This window comes from Brachyhypopomus gauderio, unplaced genomic scaffold (assembly GCF_052324685.1).
Source record: "Brachyhypopomus gauderio isolate BG-103 unplaced genomic scaffold, BGAUD_0.2 sc66, whole genome shotgun sequence".
Taxonomy (NCBI): domain Eukaryota; kingdom Metazoa; phylum Chordata; class Actinopteri; order Gymnotiformes; family Hypopomidae; genus Brachyhypopomus; species Brachyhypopomus gauderio.
Genome location: NW_027506887.1, coordinates 1,317,044 through 1,338,172, shown reverse-complemented (window position 1 = coordinate 1,338,172; position 21,129 = coordinate 1,317,044). Strand labels below are relative to the sequence as shown.

Below are 21,129 nucleotides of genomic sequence, written 5' to 3'. Positions count from 1 at the left end.
AATCCACCCCAAGAGACCCAGCAGGATGGATGAAGCTTCAAGAGAAGACCTTCAGCCACAGGAATGTGTTCGTGGGTCCAGCACGAATGTCCTCATGTGTCCAGCACGAATGTCCTCATGTGTCCAGCACGAATGTCCTCATGTGTCCAGCAGTGACTCAGCTAGACCAGCGTGTCAGACTACAAGAAGCAGAAGTGAGGACAAGGAAGAAGGACAAAAAGACAGAGAAAGGAAATGAGTGATGGACAGAGAAATGAGTGTGACAGTTAGAGACAGCTATGCAAAAAAACTGTACAGAAGGAATAGGTGTTTTATCTGCTGGTCTTGTATTTACACAATACGAGTAGTCATGTGACATGCTGGGGGGTGTGTGCAATACTAAGGGGAAGTGTGTTGAAGAAAACGCTGTGATGAGTGAAAGTGAAGAAGAAGAAACAAAAGAAAGGACAGTGATGTAAAGAATGACATCACACTGTGAGGGACATTTAAGAAGATTTACAGTAGAATTAGAGTGTAAATTACCCCCAAGCAGGTGTGTTTATACAGTCTTATACACAGGGCTCTCAAGTCTCACGCATTGAGCGTGTGACACACGCATTTGACCGTCTTCACACGCTCACACGCCACACTTCCGATTTCACACGGCGAGAAAAAAAAATCTAGTTTATTTACCTCCGATCCATATCTATGGACAACTCACTCACGCCCCCCCCCCCCCCGCTCAACAACTAACAACTCACGTTCGCCACCCCCCGTCAACAACTCTCACACTCTGACATGAATCCAAAACTTGAGAGCCCTGCTTATACACTAGACTCTAGAGGAGCTAATCTGGAGTAATGAGACTGGTGTATCATTTGCGGTAATGTGTGCCTTCTGCCACAAGATGGCAGTATGTTCAGGTTCTCTTTTACCTAAGAAGGCTACATAATCCCTCAGTAAATATAACGTCTTCTTATAATAGTCTTCTGTCAGCCAGTAAGTAAGTGTATTTTCTCTTGTCTTCTCCTGAACTGGCTCTGCGACTGCAGAGCTCTAGAGATATATCGGAAATAATTCACTGCACACAGACATGGGGGTTTCTTTTTGAATCATATCAGAGATTAGGTTTTCAAACATTTCAGGGGTTGGATTTTGCCATTGGATTTTGAGTTTTTAGCACTATCACTGACTGATCAGATGTTTACTGTTATTTTAAAGTTTGCGCTAAGATGTAGACATAAAATACTCAAGAAATGGTGGCGTTGTTTAATGTGTAGCTTCTAGATTTTGCCACAAGAGGGCAGTGTGTAACTAAACTTGCTGCATACAGGACATTAACATATTACAGTATATTATACAGCCCAGTAATGCTGCACTTATTAGTCCACAGTCGTCCCCTGCAGGTTGTATAAACACACACATCTTCACAACAATTTCAGATTTCAGATAGCAGAAACGGAAGCAGGTTACAATATGAATTAGAGTTGGAGACAAGTCATAATACCTTTGAGTGTTATATCCACACTGTCTGAATACATTCAGATAAAAGAAACTGTCCTCTTTGACAGCAAGAAAGAGAGAGAGAGAGAGAGAGAGAGAGAGAGAGAGAGAGAGAAGGAAAGAGAGAAGGAAAGAGAGAAAAAGAGACATTTCTATCCAATCATGATCATAGCTGTAGCACAAAATTATGGGGTCCCAATGCAATAGACAGCGTGGAAGGCTCTGCGTGTTCCTCCCCACTCCACTAATCATCCCAAATCTGATCCAAGCTGTCCTCATGAGGGTGGGACTCCTGGAATGCAAATTTTGTGGCGTTTGGTGTGATGGCTTAAAATATATATTGAGTATATATAAGTATGGTTTAAAAAATAGTAATTGAAGTAGAAGTACCTGAGATATAAAGTAGCTTTAAAGCTAGGAGCAATTCATCTACGATTCGTTTAAAATAGAATTGTAAAGTTTGCTGTTGTTTATGTGATCTTTATTTATTTATTTGTTTGTTTGTTTTTAGCTACAGTGTGAACATCAGACGGAGAGAAAGACCAGAGTGAAAATAACTATGTGAGAACATATTTGATCTATTTAAGGAAGACGAATTTTTATTTTTTTTATATTCATGTAGATGGAGATACACTTGATCCGTACAGTGGAGGTATGGGTGTGTCTGCAGTGTCAAGGGGACGTTTTGTCTGCATGGTTTGTTAAAACAATAACTCCTTATTGTTATTCCTCTTATAGATATTATTATTAATCACTTGATGATTAATACCATAACACACAGTTTCCATTGTACCGAATCTGCAGATCCGTAACTTTGATAGAAATTGTACCACGTGATCTCACCAGGAAGCAGTTGTATTAAATATGGCAGCGTCCTTTGTAAACACTGGAGTCATGCGGTTCGCTCCAAAGTCACCGGTGCAGTTGTCTTGTGAATAGCGACCTTAACTTCTCACAATATGGACAGACGAGACTTTATGGCATCGCTCGTGGTAACAGAGTTTTCTTATGTTTATACGCGTGTTATGGTCAGCATCCTCAAACACTACAGGTTGCCTAACCTGCAGTTGTGGCCGTAGGCAGGAAGGTGCTGACCAGTGTTGTGGTCCACACTAAACACGAACTGGGTTCGCTCATACTAACGACAATGAAGTCCTTCACGTTCATAGTTCATTTTTGTTTAAATACTGCAGATCGCCTACGATTTAATCCAGTACAAGTCTGTCCACGTCTTGGTAAACGAAGGCAGCAGGTCCTTTACAAAATGCTGTGAGCTTCGTGTGGCTGAATGAAGTGTGCGGTAGTTCTTCGTGTGGCTGAATGAAGTGTGCGGTAGTTCTTCGTGTGGCTGAATGAAGTGTGCGGTAGTTCTTCGTGTGGCTGAATGAAGTGTGCGGTAGTTCTTCGTGTGGCTGAATGAAGTGTGCGGTAGTTCTTCGTGTGGCTGAATGAAGTGTGCGGTAGTTCTGCGTGTGGCTGAATGAAGTGTGCGGTAGTTCTTCATCGTAGTTCTTGATGATCTCTTGTTCTCATCATGAAGTCGCGTGTATTCCACACGACTACCACGATGCTTCAACACTGCATGTATTTTGAAGTTTGTGACCGATGTCCGGACTTGGTTTTCAGACCAGGTGGGCACAATTTGCTTAAAAACGTGTGGAGTTTACACATACAAACGTAGGACATCTAGCTAACTGGATATTGTAATGTCTTTAGTAGCCTTGCTGAGATGCGTGCTTTATTGTGAAGATTCTTTGCTGTCAGGCTGTGTCCCCTTCGTGCAGTTCCATAGCTGAAGCCTTCTTTTTCTGAAGTAACAAACTTTCCTGTAGTCTTCCTGGGCCCTTTACTAAAGTAGCCAAATGCAGCCATTTGGCCCATCGTTACGATTGCGTCTTCGTCACACTCAGATACCATGTGTGCTCCTGTCACTGTTTAAACGTGCTCATCGTGTCTTAAATGAAGCCATTTGTGTTGTGTCCATCAGGCTGGAGGTTGTGCTGGTATGTGTGTGGACCTCACCCTCTTCCCTTTGGACACCATTAAGACGCGTCTGCAGAGTCCACAGGGTTTCCACAGAGCTGGAGGCTTTCGGGGGATCTACGCGGGAGTCCCCTCAGCTGCCATCGGCTCCTTCCCCAACGGTACGCCCCGTGTTTAGCTTTATTCAGCAATACACCACACGACACACACCTCGCATTCAGGGCTTCTTGAAGAAAGCAAATTTTCTTTGATAGGCATGATGGGAATTTCAGATCACTATGTTAGTTATCTCCAGATTCCAAAGCGCCTCATCACAAATCTTACATTAGTTCTTACGAGAAAACAAGGCAACATAAAACAGCTTTTCCTTTAGTTTAAATATAGACATATCTTTCTCTCTTTTTCAGCATTTGTATTGTGAATCCACAAATGTTTGAGCTTAAAATCTCTGTAGACACTGTTTACACCATGTGCACATGCATAGTGTTTCTCCAGCCAGGCTGTTCAGTGAGGCTGTGCGGTTTGACTCTTTGACCTTGAACGCCCTGTCTCTGTCTGTCTGTTTCCAGCGGCGGCGTTCTTCGTGACTTACGAAGGCACCAAAGCTTTCCTGGCTGGCTGTCTGCCTGCCCATGTGGCTCCCATCACACACATGATCGCTGCCTCGCTTGGAGAAGTCGTACGTCCCCCTCTGTTTTCTCCATCCTCGTTTCGTCTACGTTTGCGGCCCAGACGGGCAGATGTCCGTGGTGAGACTGCAGTGTTGGTTCAGGCAGTTCCAGTGGGCTGGTTCTACCCATCCACTCCATAACCGGTGGAATGAACCACACATGAGGTTTGAAATGAGTCTGGATTGGGCCTAAGTCTTTAGTCCCAGGAGCTGTGGTAGCTGCTGTGATGGCTGTGAGAACAGACCAAAATCCTGCATGCTTCTGTCCACATGTGGGCAGCTTTGCACATTTTCGGTATTTTCTCCACACTCCTGTTTCAATTTAATGGCTGGTTAATCCTTTCATGGCCTGCATTAGAGCAGAAAAGGCAAGCAGTGTGTTAGGCTGTCGGGCCCAGGACTTCTGGCTGCCCCCCTCCGCTCCAGAACATGGGTTTCCAGTGCCGGTCAGTTCTGCCTACCGCAGAGTTGGGCCATTTTCCCTCGTCGTCTTTCTGGTCCAAGTGTTGTGCATAGTTGGCCTTTCAGTGCTCAGTGGGACATCCTCCATCAGACGTCTTCTCCCTTGGGCAGGGCGTACAGGATGCCGGAGGCTTTTCAGGACGCAGAATGAACGTTATGGAAACCACAGCGTTTTGTTTTTGGTCGAAGATGTGTCTGAGCAGGGGCAAAGCTCGCATTTTCAGGTTATACTTGTTTACACACACACACCGCAAAAGTATTCGCTCACCTATCCAAATAACCGGAATCACTTCCATGGCCACAGGTGTATAAAATTAAGCACCTAGGCATGCAGACTGTTTTTACAAACATTTGTGAAAGAATGGGTTCATCTGATCAGTACTTGTTTAAGGTACGCCCTCCGGCTTCCCTCTACACTGCACAGAACTGGGGATGAGGCTTTTAGTGTTGCTGGTCCCAAGCTGTGATATAATCATGCGCATTTATTAGGTATTTAGTTCTAACTGGGTTAGGTTCTGTTTTTTATTATGTTTATGTTTATTTTCCTTGTGCAGTGTTCTTGCGTGTCATGAAAGTCGCTTATTAAATAAAATATTCTTTATTCAAAAGACACTTCTCTTTCCAAAATCTGCCAAGTGCAAAGGTTTGTGAACTCTTAGTTAGTAGCTTGTGGCACCTCCATTTGTGGCCATTACTTCAACCAAACGTCTTCTGTAACCACAAACGAGTGTCTCCCATCTGCTTCTGGGATTTTTGCCCTCTCCTCCTTGCAGAACTCTGCCAGGCGAGAGAGGCTGGAGGAACATCTGGCATGTACCACCCACGTCAGATCTTATCACAGGATTTCAGAATATATTTGTCAATATACCAGGTATAACGAAATTAAGGTGCCTTACTTGTGGTGTAAAGTGTTTAAAAAATATTTAAACTATAAATTACAATAATTACAGGAAAGTATTTAACAAATAAACAGCTTTAGAAGCAAATGAGAATGATCAACAATGGCAAGTTATTTAGTGTCCAAATAGCAGTGGGGTAAAAGCTGTTCCTGAGCTGATTCACCCTTGTTTTAATTGTTCTGTACCTTCTACCTGATGGTAGCAGCTCTAGGAGATAATGACCGGGGTGAGAATTGTCCCTGATGATTTTGTGGCTTTTTTGTAGACAACGAGAGCTGTGTAGATCCTCCAGGGTGGGTAAGGAGCACCCAATAAAGTTCTCTGCAGAACTCACAATCGTCTGTAGTTCTTTTCTGTGTGCTGCATTGCAACTGTCCGTGAGTGAGGATGCTCTCTATGGTGGAACGGTAAAAGGACACCAACAAACTCTGATTAATGTTGTTCCTGAGAATTTCTATGGGATTGAGGTCTGGACTGTGACTGGGCCAATCCAGCGAGCACATCTGCTTTCTCTTGAGACGTTCTTTGGTGGTTTTGCTGGAACGATTTGGGTTGTTGACATGTTGTATAATCCATTTCCGTCCCAGCTTCAACTGCCTGACTGATGGCAGGAGATTCTGGTCAAAAACTTGTCGATGGGCCTGGGAATTGATGGTTCCCTGGATAATATGGAGTCATCCAGGTCTGGAGACAAGAGCAGGTCCAGACCTTCACACTTCCACCACCATGCTTCATTCTTGGGAGGAGGTTCTTCTCTTTATATGCAGTGTTAACTTTTTTTCTCCAACATGGCACCTGTGATTGTGGCAAAATCATTTCTCCAGAGAGTGGACTTCCAGAAAGCCTCTGGTTTGTCCAAGTGCTCTCTGGCAAGCTTTAAACACACAGCGTTGCTCTTTCTTGAGAGTAGAAGTTTCCCTTCAGCAACTCTCCCACGAGCGCCACGTCTATTGGTTGTAGACACGTACATTTATCCCAGGTGCTTCCCAGTAGTGATGGGACATCTGAAGCTAGGCTTCGAAGCGTGTACCGAGTAAAAAGGGGCGTGTCCGATGAAGCCCCGCTTCGGAGCTTGTGTCATATTGAGCAAAATCACGTGATCAGCAACAAACGAGGCCTCGCATTACATCGGCCACGTCATTGCTTCATTGATGTGGAGTGAAGTGGCCTCTATTTGTAAACGATTTGTCTTGCAGTGGATGGAGCTGGAATCTTTGAGATCTTTATGCCTTGGCACAGCAGTGGTTTGGTTGGTTTCCTCTCCCTTTTAATCAGTGTGGTTCAACTCTTTTCCCAAGCATGTCTCATTTGATTGGTCTGCTTAACTGATTACTTGAGCACTACGGGTTTCACCTGAGTCTTTTACCTAATTGACTTTACCACTGCAGCTGTGAATCATTAACCTTTGCACATGCTTTCCTGTAGTCTGCAGGCAACTCACACATTTCCCTCAAAACAACTCAATGGAATTGATTAACATAATCCTGATATTTCATATACAAAAACTGGTGCTCATAAAATAAGAGAATCATGGTGCAAAATAAATATTGGTTGTGTGTGTGTCTGTGTGCCATTTTATGATGCACTTTGAAAAAGCCCAATCAAGCAATAGGGTTATTATTATGGCTGTAATTTTTGTTTTGAAGAATAAGGTTTTATGTACTCATGTTCATTTAGAAGCTGTATGCTTTCTTGATCTTTTATTAGTTTTTGAATGGAGCCCCCCCCCCCCCCCCGTTGTCAGCATAAATAATGACAAAAATGCAAATGAGGTTGAGGGCAGGAGAATGGCTTTTGAGCTTGAAATGCAGCTGTTTTAATCTGAGGTGAGGGGGAGCAGGAAGAGTTCTGTCTCGCGGTTAACTCTTTGCCAGCCAAAAACAGATTCAGCACTTCAAAGGGAGGGTGGGGTTGTAGTGGCACAGCCTGTGTGCTGAGGGAAAATGTGTTGTGTGCTTCAAAAGCCCATAATCCAAAGGGCTTAACCGTTAAAAGTCCTTTTCACAAATCAACCAGAGAGGGCGACAGAGAGACCAAGTTGTAGAGTTTGATCGCCTTCGCCTTAACCGGCATTGTTTCTCTTTATGCTCTGCTTTTGGTGAGTGACGTTTGTGTCACTCACATGTGAAGGACTGCTGTAATCTGCACACTCAGTGTTGAAAGTCACCGACAGACACAACTGCCAAACTGCTGGCTCTCAAACTGTCCCTTCCCCCTGAAATTATGCAAATATAGTGGAATGGCTGTCTTGAACATTACGGTTTATTCAAATGTTTTATGGATAATGGCCCTGTCTGTACTGGACAAATGGCACTTGTCATTTAAGCTTGCCCACTGAAGCCAAGCTGTGTGTGTGTGTGTGTGTGTGTGTGTGTGTGTGTGTGTGTGTGTGTGTGTGTGCGTGCGTGCGTGCCTGTTTCACTGCAGCCCATAAAGAATGCTCCGGTCGATGGCGTTCGTCAGGTCCCAAGCAGGCTGTTATCTGGCCATTATATGAGATTCATCTTGGTTCTCATTTGCCCAGTGTTTCCTCCAGAGAGCTCATCCATCACAGAGAGGAGCGCCTTCTCCACCCACCCAGCAGCAGAACTCTGGGTGGATACGCCCCCGTCCCCACCGTGCCTGCACCGCCCCGTGGCTCACTGCCTGGCACCAAACCCTCTGTGCCCTGTGCTGGAGAAAAGGCCCGCGTGTGATTTGACACGTGCAGCACCGGAGCTGTAGGTCGCGGCCCCTCCCCGCTCTACTGCGGTCAGGGCTGCGGGCAGATGGTGAGTGTGGTGGTCCTGATGGGCGTTTGTGGGGGTCCTGATGGGGCAGATGTGATGGTGTGCACAAACACAGGGCACGTCATGCCAACTCTCTTATTTTTTGCAGAACTTGCAGATGTATTTTTGGAGGCGGTGCGCTGCCTTGTATCCCCTTGGGGGAGGGAGTTGAAGGTGGGGCAAAATGGCTCCCCCCGCTCCCCCTTTTCACCACCTGCAGAATGATTCGTGAGACATCGTTCCAGGTGTCTGATGGAGTTCTGGGCAGAGTGAAGCGTTCGCCAGGTGCCCGGACCGGTCCAGCTGCGTCTCTTTAAGTCCAGAATAACCTCGGGGAAACGGGGACCTGGGCTTCTGAAATACCGAGGAAAATCTGACTGAATTCAGAGGGCAGAGTTTCAGAGTGCAGACATGGGAGGTTACTTGACAACAATAAAATTCTAGTCTTATTTCATGTTATGGATACGTAAGAAATTACTGGAATGTCAGTTCAGTAATGTGCCTTGACCTCTGGAAAGAAACGGAAAAGCACAAAATGGATAAAAAAGATGAGATAAAAATGAAAAAAAAGAAAGAAAACGCATGTTAATGATTATGCCACCATTCTCACACCAGCTTCCGCTAAACCTGTACTGTCTATTCCAGGGGTCTCCAACACGTCGCTCGCGAGCTACCAGTAGCTCGCCACCCCTTTCCGAGTAGCTCGCCAAAGGTCCAATGAATTACATATAAATTTGTAAACCTAATTGGTCCCATCGAGAAATCTACTTAAATTTAAGTCCAATCAAAATTCACAGTTGTCCCTCCCCTTCTAACACTAAATGATTATTCGCCAATTATACAACAGTTAGTTCACAATCCGACTGGTTGAGAAGTGTTCTAACCCTGCAGATATGTGTGATAACAGCACGGTATTCTCGTTCTCTGTATCACTCCGCGGACGCGTTGTCAAGTAACGGCATGTACATATATTCACGATAACACACTCCCTCTCGTGTTCTATTGCTCAATTAGCTGTCAATCAAAAAGTTAGGCTGCCGTCAATATTGAATAAACCAGGGGTCACCCACATCATGAGTCGCCCGCCGGCTTGTTTTAAAAATAGCTCACTATAGTGCCATGCACCAAAGCGCTGCATCGTTTGCACCCCCCCCGATTGATGCGTACTAATCTGGTAGCCCTCCGCAATAATTGGTATCCAAGAAGTAGCTCCCAGTTTCAAAAAGGTTGGAGATCCCTGGTCTATTCCGTCCACAGCGATTGGACAGTCACTGATTTTGTAAGTACCCATTCACAACTTGTTGGGATCCCCAGAAACCTTACTGTGCAATTAATCTTTGTGTGCATGTGTGCAGTTCCCTTTAACGAGGACGGAGACACTTGTTAGGACTGACTGGCCCTGAAAGCAGTTCCAGCACGCGCTGAACTGATCTGATGCTGCACTCATGTGAGCGATGAGACCGCTTTAATATCACCCCGGTCCTTCAAGGCCCCCAACCCCCCGTGTCGTGTCAGTCACGCCGCACAAGCTGCTTCCACACCAATGGCGGCGAACGTGCGGGAAACAAACTCATCACGTGATCATGCCGACCGAATCGGCGACATGCGAGTAGAAAAGGGATTTTTCTACCCCTAACATCTCTGCCTGTGCTCTTCCTCTCTAAAAAGCGTCGATTTGTGCAACAAATGATCTGGCTGCTGTTGGCGGCTACTAACCCCGCTGCAGGGCCGTCGGGCCCGTGACTAACGAGAGCCACGGCGTCCCCGTCATTACAGCTGCAGAGAGCGCCATCCCCTCACCCAGTTTCCCAGCCCACCTCGCTGCTCCATGTAAATGACCAGGACATAAGCGGTGTCCGTCATTTATCTGATATTTCTCCGGTTCCCCGTTGATCCCTTGTGAGTTGGTATGAAATTGCCTCCGCGTACTCTCTCGCCCCACGATTCAATTAAGACGAGAATGACTTGTCATATCCACTTTCCTCTCTGTTTAGCGCTGTAATTTTGATCCTTTGGGGTATTAAACGAGGCGACGTGACGTACAGAGCCAAAAAAGGTGAAGTAATGAGCTTGGGGGGGGGGAGGAGGAATGTTTGAGGTCGTTTTATTTACTAGCGCAGAGTGCAGCAGCTGTTTTCTGCCACTGGGTGTCAGTGTTGCTACACGGCATCGTTCTTGTCACGGGTTCCCAGTCTTTCAGGCTTCATGATAATCTCGACCCGTAGTTCTCGGTTTTAGCTTTGTTTGTAATTCACAGGGTGGAAGCTTCTTAGCTTTGTAAAATCATTGCAGCTCATACGTCGTTTTTATCTATATCCCGATCTTGTCATCCTGTTCTAATCCAGTTTTAAAGCACGTTTTAAGCCACTGATAAACACCTCTGTCTTGATGATTAATTCATCATTTGAATCAGGAGTAGTGGTTTAAATACTTATTTTATTCTGGCTCCTCTGCAGTTGGTGTCTCCTGACAAACACAAGCACAAAAATGTTTCCGTAACTAAATAAACACTGCAGAGGCAGGGCAAAGGTAACGGTTAGGCCCCGTCTGCTAGAACCCACCCAGCTAAAGCTCCTTCTCTCCGTGGTGGCTCTGCATGCATGCAGCTGTCCGTGGGTCAGGGGAAGTGCGTAGGCAGGATACCTCCCCTGCTGTTGAGCCGGAGGTCGTCAGCGTACGTGGACCCGGTAGGAGCGCGGGCAGTAGGCACAGAGCTCGTGGGGCATCCTCCACATTAACGACTCCCTCCACCTCCCTCCCTCCTCCCTCCTCCCTCCATCTCCCCAGGGACATTCAAAGGGGAGTGGGGGATTTGTGTGGTTGTTGGGGGCAACGGGATGTCATTGGGTGTGTGCTCAGAAGTGAGCAGACACTTGTATAGGAGAGCCCACTTTAAGGAGAGATTGATTGTATGTTGTATAGGAGAGAGTGTGAGACGTTGACCTTGAACTGCTTTAACTCTTGTCAGATTAATTTCTGTTATGTCACTCTTAGTCAGTGGCCATTTAGTGCCCTGCTGTCTTCAGCATGCTGTAATAAATAGCTGTGTCTGTAAACCTGTCAGTGACTTAAACTACTCACCTGTCCAGCAGAGTAAAGGAGGGGAACAGTGATGACCAGGAGGCTGCTTTGGTCTGGCACGAGTTCCTAAAATGACCTTACCATGCGTGGTTCGTGTGTGTGTGTGTGTGTGTGTGTGTGTGTGTGTGTGTGTGTGTGTAAGACATCAATGTACATTGTCGCGTCTGTTGTGTGCAGGTGGCCTGTCTGATCCGGGTTCCCACTGAGGTAGTGAAGCAGAGGACACAGGCGTCTCCCTCCCTGCACACACACCATGTCCTTCTGTCCACGCTGCGAGAGGAGGTACACACACACACACACAAACTGGACATATATCTGCATGTTATACTGTGAGCTCAATTGTACACGTCTGGAAATGCACTCCCACTCGGTGCCCGTCTGTGCTAGCGCGTTTGAGCTTTTGTACTGCTGATGAGGAAGGTGAACTGGTGGATGGTGTCCAGCCTCCACCCATGTTACAGCTGGTCTGACTGCTTCTTCCTCTCCTGCAGGGTGTCCGAGGGTTGTACCGGGGCTTTGGCAGTACTGTGCTAAGAGAGGTGAGGTTTTCCCATAGAGACTCTCCTGTTTGTGTGTGTGCACCAATATTCCTGCAAAAGATCACCTAACAGACCTAAGCACAAATTAACATGTGTAGTTCCTATCTAAAGTTGGTTCATAAGGGGACAAAAACACAAACAGTTGGGGTCAAATGTCAGAGTGCAAAGTGCATATTTTCCATTAAGTGAGCCCAGAGTAGAGAGCGACAGTGTTACCACTGCCACAGTCCAAACAGAACTTCTGCTTTGACTGCTCTTCCATAAAACAGCAGTCGTACCAACAGGGCTGCTGTGGAGTCTTCACTGTTATTAACTACCTTTCATTTTTAGAAGCTACGTTTCCTATCTGTGTGTTGGTGTAGCTTCTCGTGTCTGAAGGGCAGTTTTCTGATCCGAGCCTCATCTCCTCGTCTTTCCCCACCTCCTGACTAACTTGCCTGATTGAGCTAATTAGTAACAGGAAAGGGCTAGGCAGAGGGGTGGGGCTAGGCAAAGGGGCGGTGCGAGCGAGGGGGGGCGGGGCTCTCCACCACGTGGTCTTCATCTGATACGGATCACTCATTCCCGCACTCACTCATCCGTATACCTGCACGGCATGGTAATGCTCTAATGAAGGTTGTCGGGGGGCAGATGCTTTGGGGGGTCTGGAGGGGGTGTGGGGTGGGGGGGGGCTTTATTTCACCTTCATGTCACAGTCTCTGCTATAGAAGGAGCAAAGAAAGAGGGAGAGACATGAGAGAGGAAAGAACTGGAGGGCTGTATGAAGGTGACATTTGTGTGTGTGTGTGTGTGTGTGTGTGTGTGTGTGTGTGTGTGTGTGTGTGTGTGTGTGTGTGTGTGTGTGTGTGTGTGTGTGTGTGTGTGTGTGTGTGTGTGTGTGTGTGTGTGTGTGTGTGTGAGATCACCGCTGGGTGATCCTGTACTTATTTTCCGCCTCACTTAACACACGATATTCTCGCAAATTCCATCTGGACGCGCCATAGGGAGAATGGACAGGCAGGGTGCGTGATTTCTCCCGAGTTTTCCGAATAAATGAATACATTTGGGCCGCAGCAGAGCGACTGTCCTCCCAGCATTCCAAAGGCTGCAGGACGCAGGGGCTCGGAGACGCCTGCGGGATCTTGTGCGGGATCTTCTGTGGGATTGGCCCCGACATGTGTCACCGAGCTAATTCATTTCTCCACGATATCCACAGCAGCCCCGTGGCCCTGTCAGGATAAGTTTGCTTAGCCTGTCAGTCCCGCCCCGCCCTATCCCGCCCCCACCCCCAGCCTGCCCTCCTCTGAGGACTTTAATTAGGACGTTCTCCTTCTGGTTAATCCATTGGAGCCTTGGCTGTGTTTTTGTGATGCAGTAGTCATGAGATGTGGGGCAGGATCTGAGAACTGAGACTGATTACCAACACAGCACAGACCTGCTCTACCTTCTGCTCTCAGTGAAACAGTCTCTAATGTGGAATTTGTGCTGTGCTTGCATATTTATGTGTAACAAGTGTAACATAAGTGTAACATAGTGTTTTGTTACCGTTGTGTACCGGTGAACTGTGCAGTGGTGGTGAGGACCAGCACTCCTGCTCAGGAAAGTGTGGTTGAGGCTGACGGGTACATAGGGGAGGCATCTAGAAGCCTCAGCATAGGTGGGGGAGACAGACATAGCTCCCCACCCAACAGCCACATCTCCATGGAGAGCAGAAATCACTGCAGAACGTGCTTCCGCGTCGTCTTGGCTGCTGTGCATATCTTAACAGAATGCACCCATATTCCTTGAATAAGAATGAAATAATAATTAAAAAAAACATATAAAAGAGTGTTTGAGGGTTCAGTGTGATCTGAGCACAGGAACGTGTGGGGTAAAAATGGCATTTTTGCTGTTACAGACAAACGATCCAAAGAGCTTTGTGCATCCATTGTAGAGACTTCAGTGTCTTCACTCAACATAGAAAACAGATGTCAGTTTAATCATTTAAACCTTTCATTTTCTTTTTAGTGCTGTGCATAAAATCTCAATTTGATTTATAGATGGTGCTAAAGATTGTCTTTTCCTGAATAATATTCCAGCATTTTTGTGGACAGAATAAGAATTTAAATAATAATTATGCTTTCAATTTCGAGGCTCTGTGGAGGAGTTCCAGTTCTCTTTCTCACCACTAGATGGCATATGAGGATCAGAACTGTGCATAGAAGTGGTTTAGAGCTCAAGTGACTTGCCTTCCAGATCAATAATCTCTTTAAAAATAATGCCTTAATCAATCTATGGGCTAAATGAAAGGACACGATGAATAAGGGAGCAGTTACTACCAATCCATCCACACGACTCACATGGAGGAATTGATCATGTCCACATTTCAGCCTCGTTTTCTTCACCCACCTGATAGATTTGCCGTTAAAGTCTGCTGAGGGTTTGCAGGTGAACCTCTGGCCTTCAACGTCTCCACTCAATCTACAGCCAGAACCGAGAGGGAGAGGGAGATAGGGAGGTATTGGAATTGTAAGAAGTAGGACCAAGAAAAAGCATATCAAAGAGTGGGGAACATGGGGAAAATGAGTGAAAAAGGGGTAGAAACGAATGTGTGAGAGTGAGTGAGTGAGAGTGAGTGAGTGTGGAGGTGGACGTGCTGTCAGATCTGCGGCAGGCAGAGTGAAAAACAGTGATGATCAACATGAAGTCAGCACAGCCGCATCTCTTCACACCTGTCAGAACCCCTCCCCCTCCGACCCAGCACACAGTCACAGTTCAGGGAGGTGATCCTGGGGGAAGGTGGGGGCGGGGCTGGCAGAGGTAACCAAGAGGGGGCGGAGCTGGCACTGGTAACCTTATAAGAATGTTATGAAACCCCTCTTCCTCTTCCTGGCAAACTGATCCTCAGGTGCCCAGAGCAGAGCACCTCAAACACACACACACACACACACACACACACACACCGATACATGCAATTACTCGCACATGTTCACACACACACACACACACACACATATACATTTGCCCACATGTTCTCACACACAGACGTACACTCACACAAAGGCTAACACACACGCACATGCATTCACACACGTTTGCACATTCATACAGGTGCTTGCACTCACAAGAATGTGCAATTAAACAGGCAGACTCACACGTGCAGGCTCTTTCTCACACACACACACGAACAAATTCTTGAACTTAAAACCAAGGCTGAAGCCAATGTGATGACGAGACGGACTTTACCGTTCGTTAACGTTTAAACCCAAGATCTGTAGCTTTAAAAGACCCGCCACACCTTTCATCTTTGAAATTGGTTGGGGTGTTTAAATGGCTTTTAGCTGGAGATGGTTGGAGATGGTTGGAGATGGTTGGAGATAGGGTTCTTCAGATCAATAGTGTCGGCAAGAGAGTAGTTGCATTTGATTTTGGTCATTTATCAGTGCTCTGTGGTCTCTTGATCGATCATGTGGTGCTCATGCTACAGGAATGAGCTTTCCTTTTCCTCTCTGTCTCTTTGTGTCTCTCCCCATCTCCCCCCCTACCCGTCTTTCTCTCTCTCTCTCTCCATCTCTCCTCCATCTTTCTCTCTCCCTCTCTCTGTGTAATGACTAGATGGCATTAAGGCCAGTTAACTGCGGAGCTCACAGTCCAGCTAAGCCCGATTGATCTGAATTATTCCCATGTTTGCTCACCTGCTGTTTGCTGGACACACCTCACTATGCAGCAAGCTGTGTGTGTGTGTGTGGGGCACCCACATGCCAGCACTCTGTTTGGGTGCTTAATCTTCTCTCTTGTTTTCCTTCCTGTTTTCTATTTTATCATTTTGCAGTGAAATGTGTGAGCTGGGTATTCCACTGCAGCGTCTCAGGCTAAAGACTGGTCTATACAGCAGAGGTTTCACTGTACTCACTGGGAATCTTCTGGTGAGGGAGTGACATGGTCACGGCCTTCCTCCTGGGTCTGTTTCATCAAAGCACTAATCTACCAGACCCATCTGTATGTTGTAATACCCAGACCTAGACTTTCTGAAGTTAATGTGGGGGTTGGGGGGGGTCACAGTTGCCCCCCTCACCCTCCGCCCAGCAACGCCAAGGGCTTCAGATGTGGGCGGAGCCAAGAGCTCCATTTACTCTGTCCATGCGGGATGAACGTACTGCAGTACTGTTCTGGACTCTCAGCCACTCCGCCCACCCTGTGGTGATGGTGGTGGTGCTCTCGCCTCCATCCATCATTGAGACCCCCACCGCCACCTCCAGCTCCACCCTCCTGGCAAAGACCAGGGGCTGATCACCATGAGCAGCATAAATGCCATAACGAGCATGGTTGTCCAGTTAGCACAGATGGAGGGTGTGTGTGTGTATGTGTGTGTATGTGTGTGTGAAAAAACAATTGTGTTGAGAATGCTTTCTCTATTGTGTCTATGGTTGGAGAAGTGTGTGTGTGTGTGTGTGTGTGTGTGAGAGAGAGAGAGATTGAGAGAGTGAAGCATACCCAGAAAGGAAGACTGAGGTAGGTGTTTTGTTAATACTTCTGTAAATCAGGACTAAATAACAACAGTGGAGGAGTTTTAAAGGCTGCTTTGATATGTATTAAAGAGGTCAATATGGTGCCTTTTTGTGCTTGCATGAGAATTCCAAGAGTGGTGTGCGCGTGTGTGTGTGTGTGTGTGAACATTTGTTCTTGCTGTACTCTCCCTCACAGGGACTAGCTTTGGCAGGTCTGATGGTGTTCTGTAGACGATCAGGGGGTTAGTTCTGAGCTCACTCTGAAAACAGCCAAACACTCACCCATATGTTTTATACACACACACACACACACACACACACACACACACCTATACACTTGCATGGGCCTTTTTCATGGCCTGCAAGCATACATACCCCATCTAAACGGCTTGATTCTGATATTCTCAATCTCCACATTGCTTATTGCTTCTGATTGCAAACTAATTTATCTGCTGCTTTTTAATTGGCTTTTGTCTGACTCCAATCATTTTACACCTACAGTTTTTTAATTATCATATGACCCACATAGCAGTGACTGCCAGCAAAGTTTACTTCTTTTAATTCTGATCTACTGTCTGAGCCATAGTGCAACAAATTACAACACTGGTCCCAGATCAGTCACAGGATTAAATCCGCGTCCAGAAGGAAAGTTTGAGAGGCGTCTGGGTCAGGAGGGTGCAGCTCTGACTCATCCCTATGGCGCTGATGAAGCCTGCGTCATGGCTGTGGCTGATTGGGGTTCAGTTTAGTTCCACTGTGTTTGCCTTTCCGTGACTCCCAGCCCGAGCAGCGACTGCACGTGGCCTACAAGTGAAGACCAGCTCTCAGCCCAGACTGGCTGCTCCCTCAGGACCAGAGGCACCGCGGCGTGTGCTGATAGTTGTTCCTGCACCACCTGAAGGCGTGAACCGATCCTACCGGACCTGACCCTACCCGGCCAGCACGCGAGAGGCCACACGTATGATCACCTGAGCACTCTGGCCAGCTGAGCAGGAGATTCGTTGTTTAATTGTTTGCTTATTTTTCCTCATGTTTCTGCTCTGCTTGGATTGCACAGACTTGGGGATGGGGTATAGGGGTTAGGGAGTTTGGTGATGGGGTATACGGGTTAGGGAGTTTGGTGATGGGGTATAGGGGTTAGGGAGTTTGGTGATGGGGTATAAGGGTTAGGGAGTTTGGTGATGGGGTATAAGGGTTAGGGAGTTTGGTGATGGGGTATAAGGGTTAGAGAGTTTGGTGATGGGGTATAAGGGTTAGGGAGTTTGGTGATGGGGTATAAGGGTTAGGGAGTTTGGTGATGGGGTATAAGGGTTAGGGAGTTTGGTGATGGGGTATAAGGGCTAGAGAGTTTGGTGATGGGGTATAAGGGTTAGAGAGTTTGGTGATGGGGTATAGGGGTTAGGGAGTTTGGTGATGGGGTATAGGGGTTAGGGAGTTTCGTGATGGGGTACAGGAGTTAGGGAGTTTGGTGGTAGGGTATAGGGGTTAGGGAGTTTGGTGATGGGGTATAAGGGTTAGGGAGTTTGGTGACCTTTGAGTCGGCAAGCAGGGGTCGGCAACCTTTGAGACATGGAGTGCTAACTTTAACATGTGTAGTCAATGAGTGTGCCACTATCAACAAATAAAATTGGAGCCGGGGGGGGGTGTTGCATGTTGCGTACTGACAGTCACGCTGTCTACATTCCGAACAGGGCTGCCTACACTTTAGCCTAAATTCCAGCACTTTTCAAACCTGGAACACAATGCAACATTAATTTTCGTCAGGTAAATGTTCTTTCCCTTGTTTTTGAGGGGTGTTTCTTTATACTACCACATATTGTTTTGGAGAACGCGTGCGAGGTGTGCGGAGTCACACGCTACAGTCACTCGCGTAAGTATAATCGATAATAAATAATCCAGCCTTGACACGGCTCAGGGATTACATCACACACAGCGCAGTGCGGCCGTTACGGTAATTTAAACAAATTTAAACATGGGTTTGTGGCAGCAGCTGAGTGCAGAGCGTTGAGGAACGATTTCGATTGGAGGATCGTGCTCTCTGTCTGAGATTTTTTATTATTAGTTTTTTTGCTGATGCTGGTCCAGCGTGGCGCGTGCCAGTGATTATGCCTCAGTGTGCCAACGGTGGCAGGCGTCCCATAGGTTGCCGACCCCTGACCTAGAGGATTAGAGGATGTGATATTGGGATAGGGAGTGGGTGTAGTACAGGGTTTAGGGGATGGGGTGTAGAGGTTAGGGGGTAGAGTATAGTGGAAAGGGGATCAGGTGTAGAGGTTGGGGGTGGAGTTTAGGGGTTAGGGGGTGGAGTGTAGAGATTAGGGCGTGGAGTATAGAGGTTAGGGGATGGGATATAGAGGTTAGGGGATGGAGTATAGGGGTTAGGGGATGGAGTATAGGGGTTAGGGGGTGGAGTATAGGGGTTAGGGGATGGGGTATAGGGGTTAGGGGATGGGGTATAGGGGTTAGGGGGTGGAGTATAGGGGTTAGGGGGTGGAGTATAGGGGTTAGGGGGTGGGGTATAGGGGTTAGGGGGTGGGGTATAGGGGTTAGGGGGTGGAGTATAGGGATTGGGGTGGGGTTAAGGAGTGAGGGTGGGCTTCCTCATGTGCTCTGCTCTCAGAGGAGACCTGAAGAATTAGCATATCTCTCTCTCTCAAACTCTCAGGGGTTCCTTCTCTTACCCCAATTTTCTGCCCAATTGGGGTAATTTGAGCAGAAAAGCAGCTTGAGCATCTTCTTACCCCCACATGTGTTTTCAATAAGAGCATTAAGAGAGGGAGAAGTGAGTTTGGGGTGGGGGGGTGGGAGCTGAACAGGAATCTCATGGATCTGGAACAGATCCAGCATCCCTGTGCTACACACACACACACACACACACACACACACACACACACACACACACACACACAGACATACAAACAGAATTTAATCCAACTTTCACATCTGTTAATGTTTTCCACATTGTTTTTAATGTATTGTGTTGACCTGGTTGTACATGTACTGAGTCTCAAATGCTGTTGTACAAGAGCACACACTCCGCAGGAGGTGCACAGAGGCATTCTGGGATCAGGATCCGGTCGCACAGAATCACTGCATCACACACACACACACACACACACACACACACACACACACACACACACACACACACACACACACATCAGCCTAACAGATTCAGGGAGTCACTGTAGCTGTAGCACTGTGCAGTGTCTGAAAAACTCTGAAGAGAGGAAGAGAGAAATGAGGAGGAGAGGTAGGAAAAAGTGTGTAGTGATGAGGTTGCTGGGAAGATTGTTGTAGTGAGAGGTGGAGGGGGCTGTAGTGAGAGAGAGAGAGAGAGCGCGCGTGTGTGTGCGCAACCTTGTAAATTAAGTGTGAGGTTAACCTCTAATTACAGGGCAAACCTCTCTGCCTAACACTGCAGTGTGGTTTATTTCTCTCACTGTGTGTGTGTGTGTGTGTGTGTGTGTGTGTGTGTGTGTGTGTGTGTGTGTGTGTGTGTGTGTAAGTCAAGTCAATTTTATTTATACAGCACTTTTTACAGCACATGTTGTCACAAAGCAGTTTTACAAGCGCATGGGTCCACATCCCTAATGATCAAGCCAGGGGTGACGGTGGCGAGCAAAATCTCCTCAGTCTGGGATTAGGCTGAAACCTTGGGAGGGCCAAAACACTAAAGGGATCCTCCATTGGGTGACCCAGCTAGTATCAGTCTATATTTGTAGCTCTATCTATATCTTGGCAAAAATAAATAAATAAAATGGACATTAAACTCCCCGAGGCCTCTGAAGAGTGCTGTGAGCACTGTGTCCTGTTCTGTGGTCCAGGGAAGGAATCATTTCAAATATCACTGGTGGTCTTCGCTTGATCTGTACCGTCTGTCCGTCCTATCCACCACCACCTGAAGGTCAGTGACCAGCCCCTCCCAGTCTTACTTGACCGGTTGGTCATGGCCAACGACCGGTGGCCCTGGTCACCTGGTAGCTATATCGCATTGAGTCGAAAGCAATAAGCTTTGCATGCTGGGAAGCAGCAGTCCTGTGATTGGTTGTTTGGTGTGCTGCTCTGATGTCAGGGTTCTTGCACAGACATGACCAGGACAGGAGTTCTTATATTTTGTTTGGTTTTAATTGTACAAAACCTCAGTCTCCATTTTCTCTATTTTGTTCTCAGCTGATAAGTGGAGACACCTGGATTCACAAAATTCTGAAGCTCAGCTGGGCTTTAACTGGGCTTTAACTGGGCTTTGCACAGGGACAGTAGCACGACACACACACCAGAGGGACATGCCTGCCACCTGTTCTATCTTATACCTTAATCAGAATCAGCATTTTAATCTGAACCTCTCCTGCCTTCTCCACCCCTGTCCACCTTGTGGTCCACTTTGTGGTCACATGCAGGTGAGTGCGGCATGTAGGGTGGAGTCTGTGGGATGTGGCGTGGAGTATGTAAGGTGGGGTGGAGACTGGGGTGGAGTATGTAGGGTGGGGTGGTGACTGGGTTGGAGTATGTAGGGTGGGGTGGAGACTGGGGTGGAGTATGTAGGGTGGGGTGGAGTATGTAGGGTGGGGTGGTGACTGGGGTGGAGTATGTAGGGTGGGGTGGTGACTGGGTTGGAGTATGTAGGGTGGGGTGGAGACTGGGGTGGAGTATGTAAGGTGGGGTGGAGACTGGGGTGGAGTATGTAGGGTGGGGTGGAGTATGTAGGGTGGGGTGGTGACTGGGGTGGAGTATGTAGGGTGGGGTGGTGACTGGGGTGGAGTATGTAGGGTGGGGTGG

At 47.2% G+C, this 21,129-nt stretch overlaps 1 protein-coding gene across 2 annotated transcripts in view; it reads left to right on the top strand.

Moving 5' to 3' along the window:
• Positions 1-2,321: 2,321 nt before the first annotated feature.
• The window catches only part of slc25a26 (solute carrier family 25 member 26), a 36,664-nt gene continuing 17,856 nt past the window's right edge, over positions 2,322-21,129 (top strand). For both annotated transcript variants that reach the window (XR_013124963.1, XM_076989192.1), the window contains exons 1-5: positions 2,322-2,474; positions 3,470-3,626; positions 4,035-4,144; positions 11,523-11,627; positions 11,837-11,884. Coding sequence is in view for 1 of the 2 variants with exons in the window: in XM_076989192.1 (XP_076845307.1) it covers positions 2,442-2,474; positions 3,470-3,626; positions 4,035-4,144; positions 11,523-11,627; positions 11,837-11,884 (453 nt within the window). In the remaining variant the exon portion in view is untranslated. The remainder of the gene's footprint in view (positions 2,475-3,469; positions 3,627-4,034; positions 4,145-11,522; positions 11,628-11,836; positions 11,885-21,129) is intronic.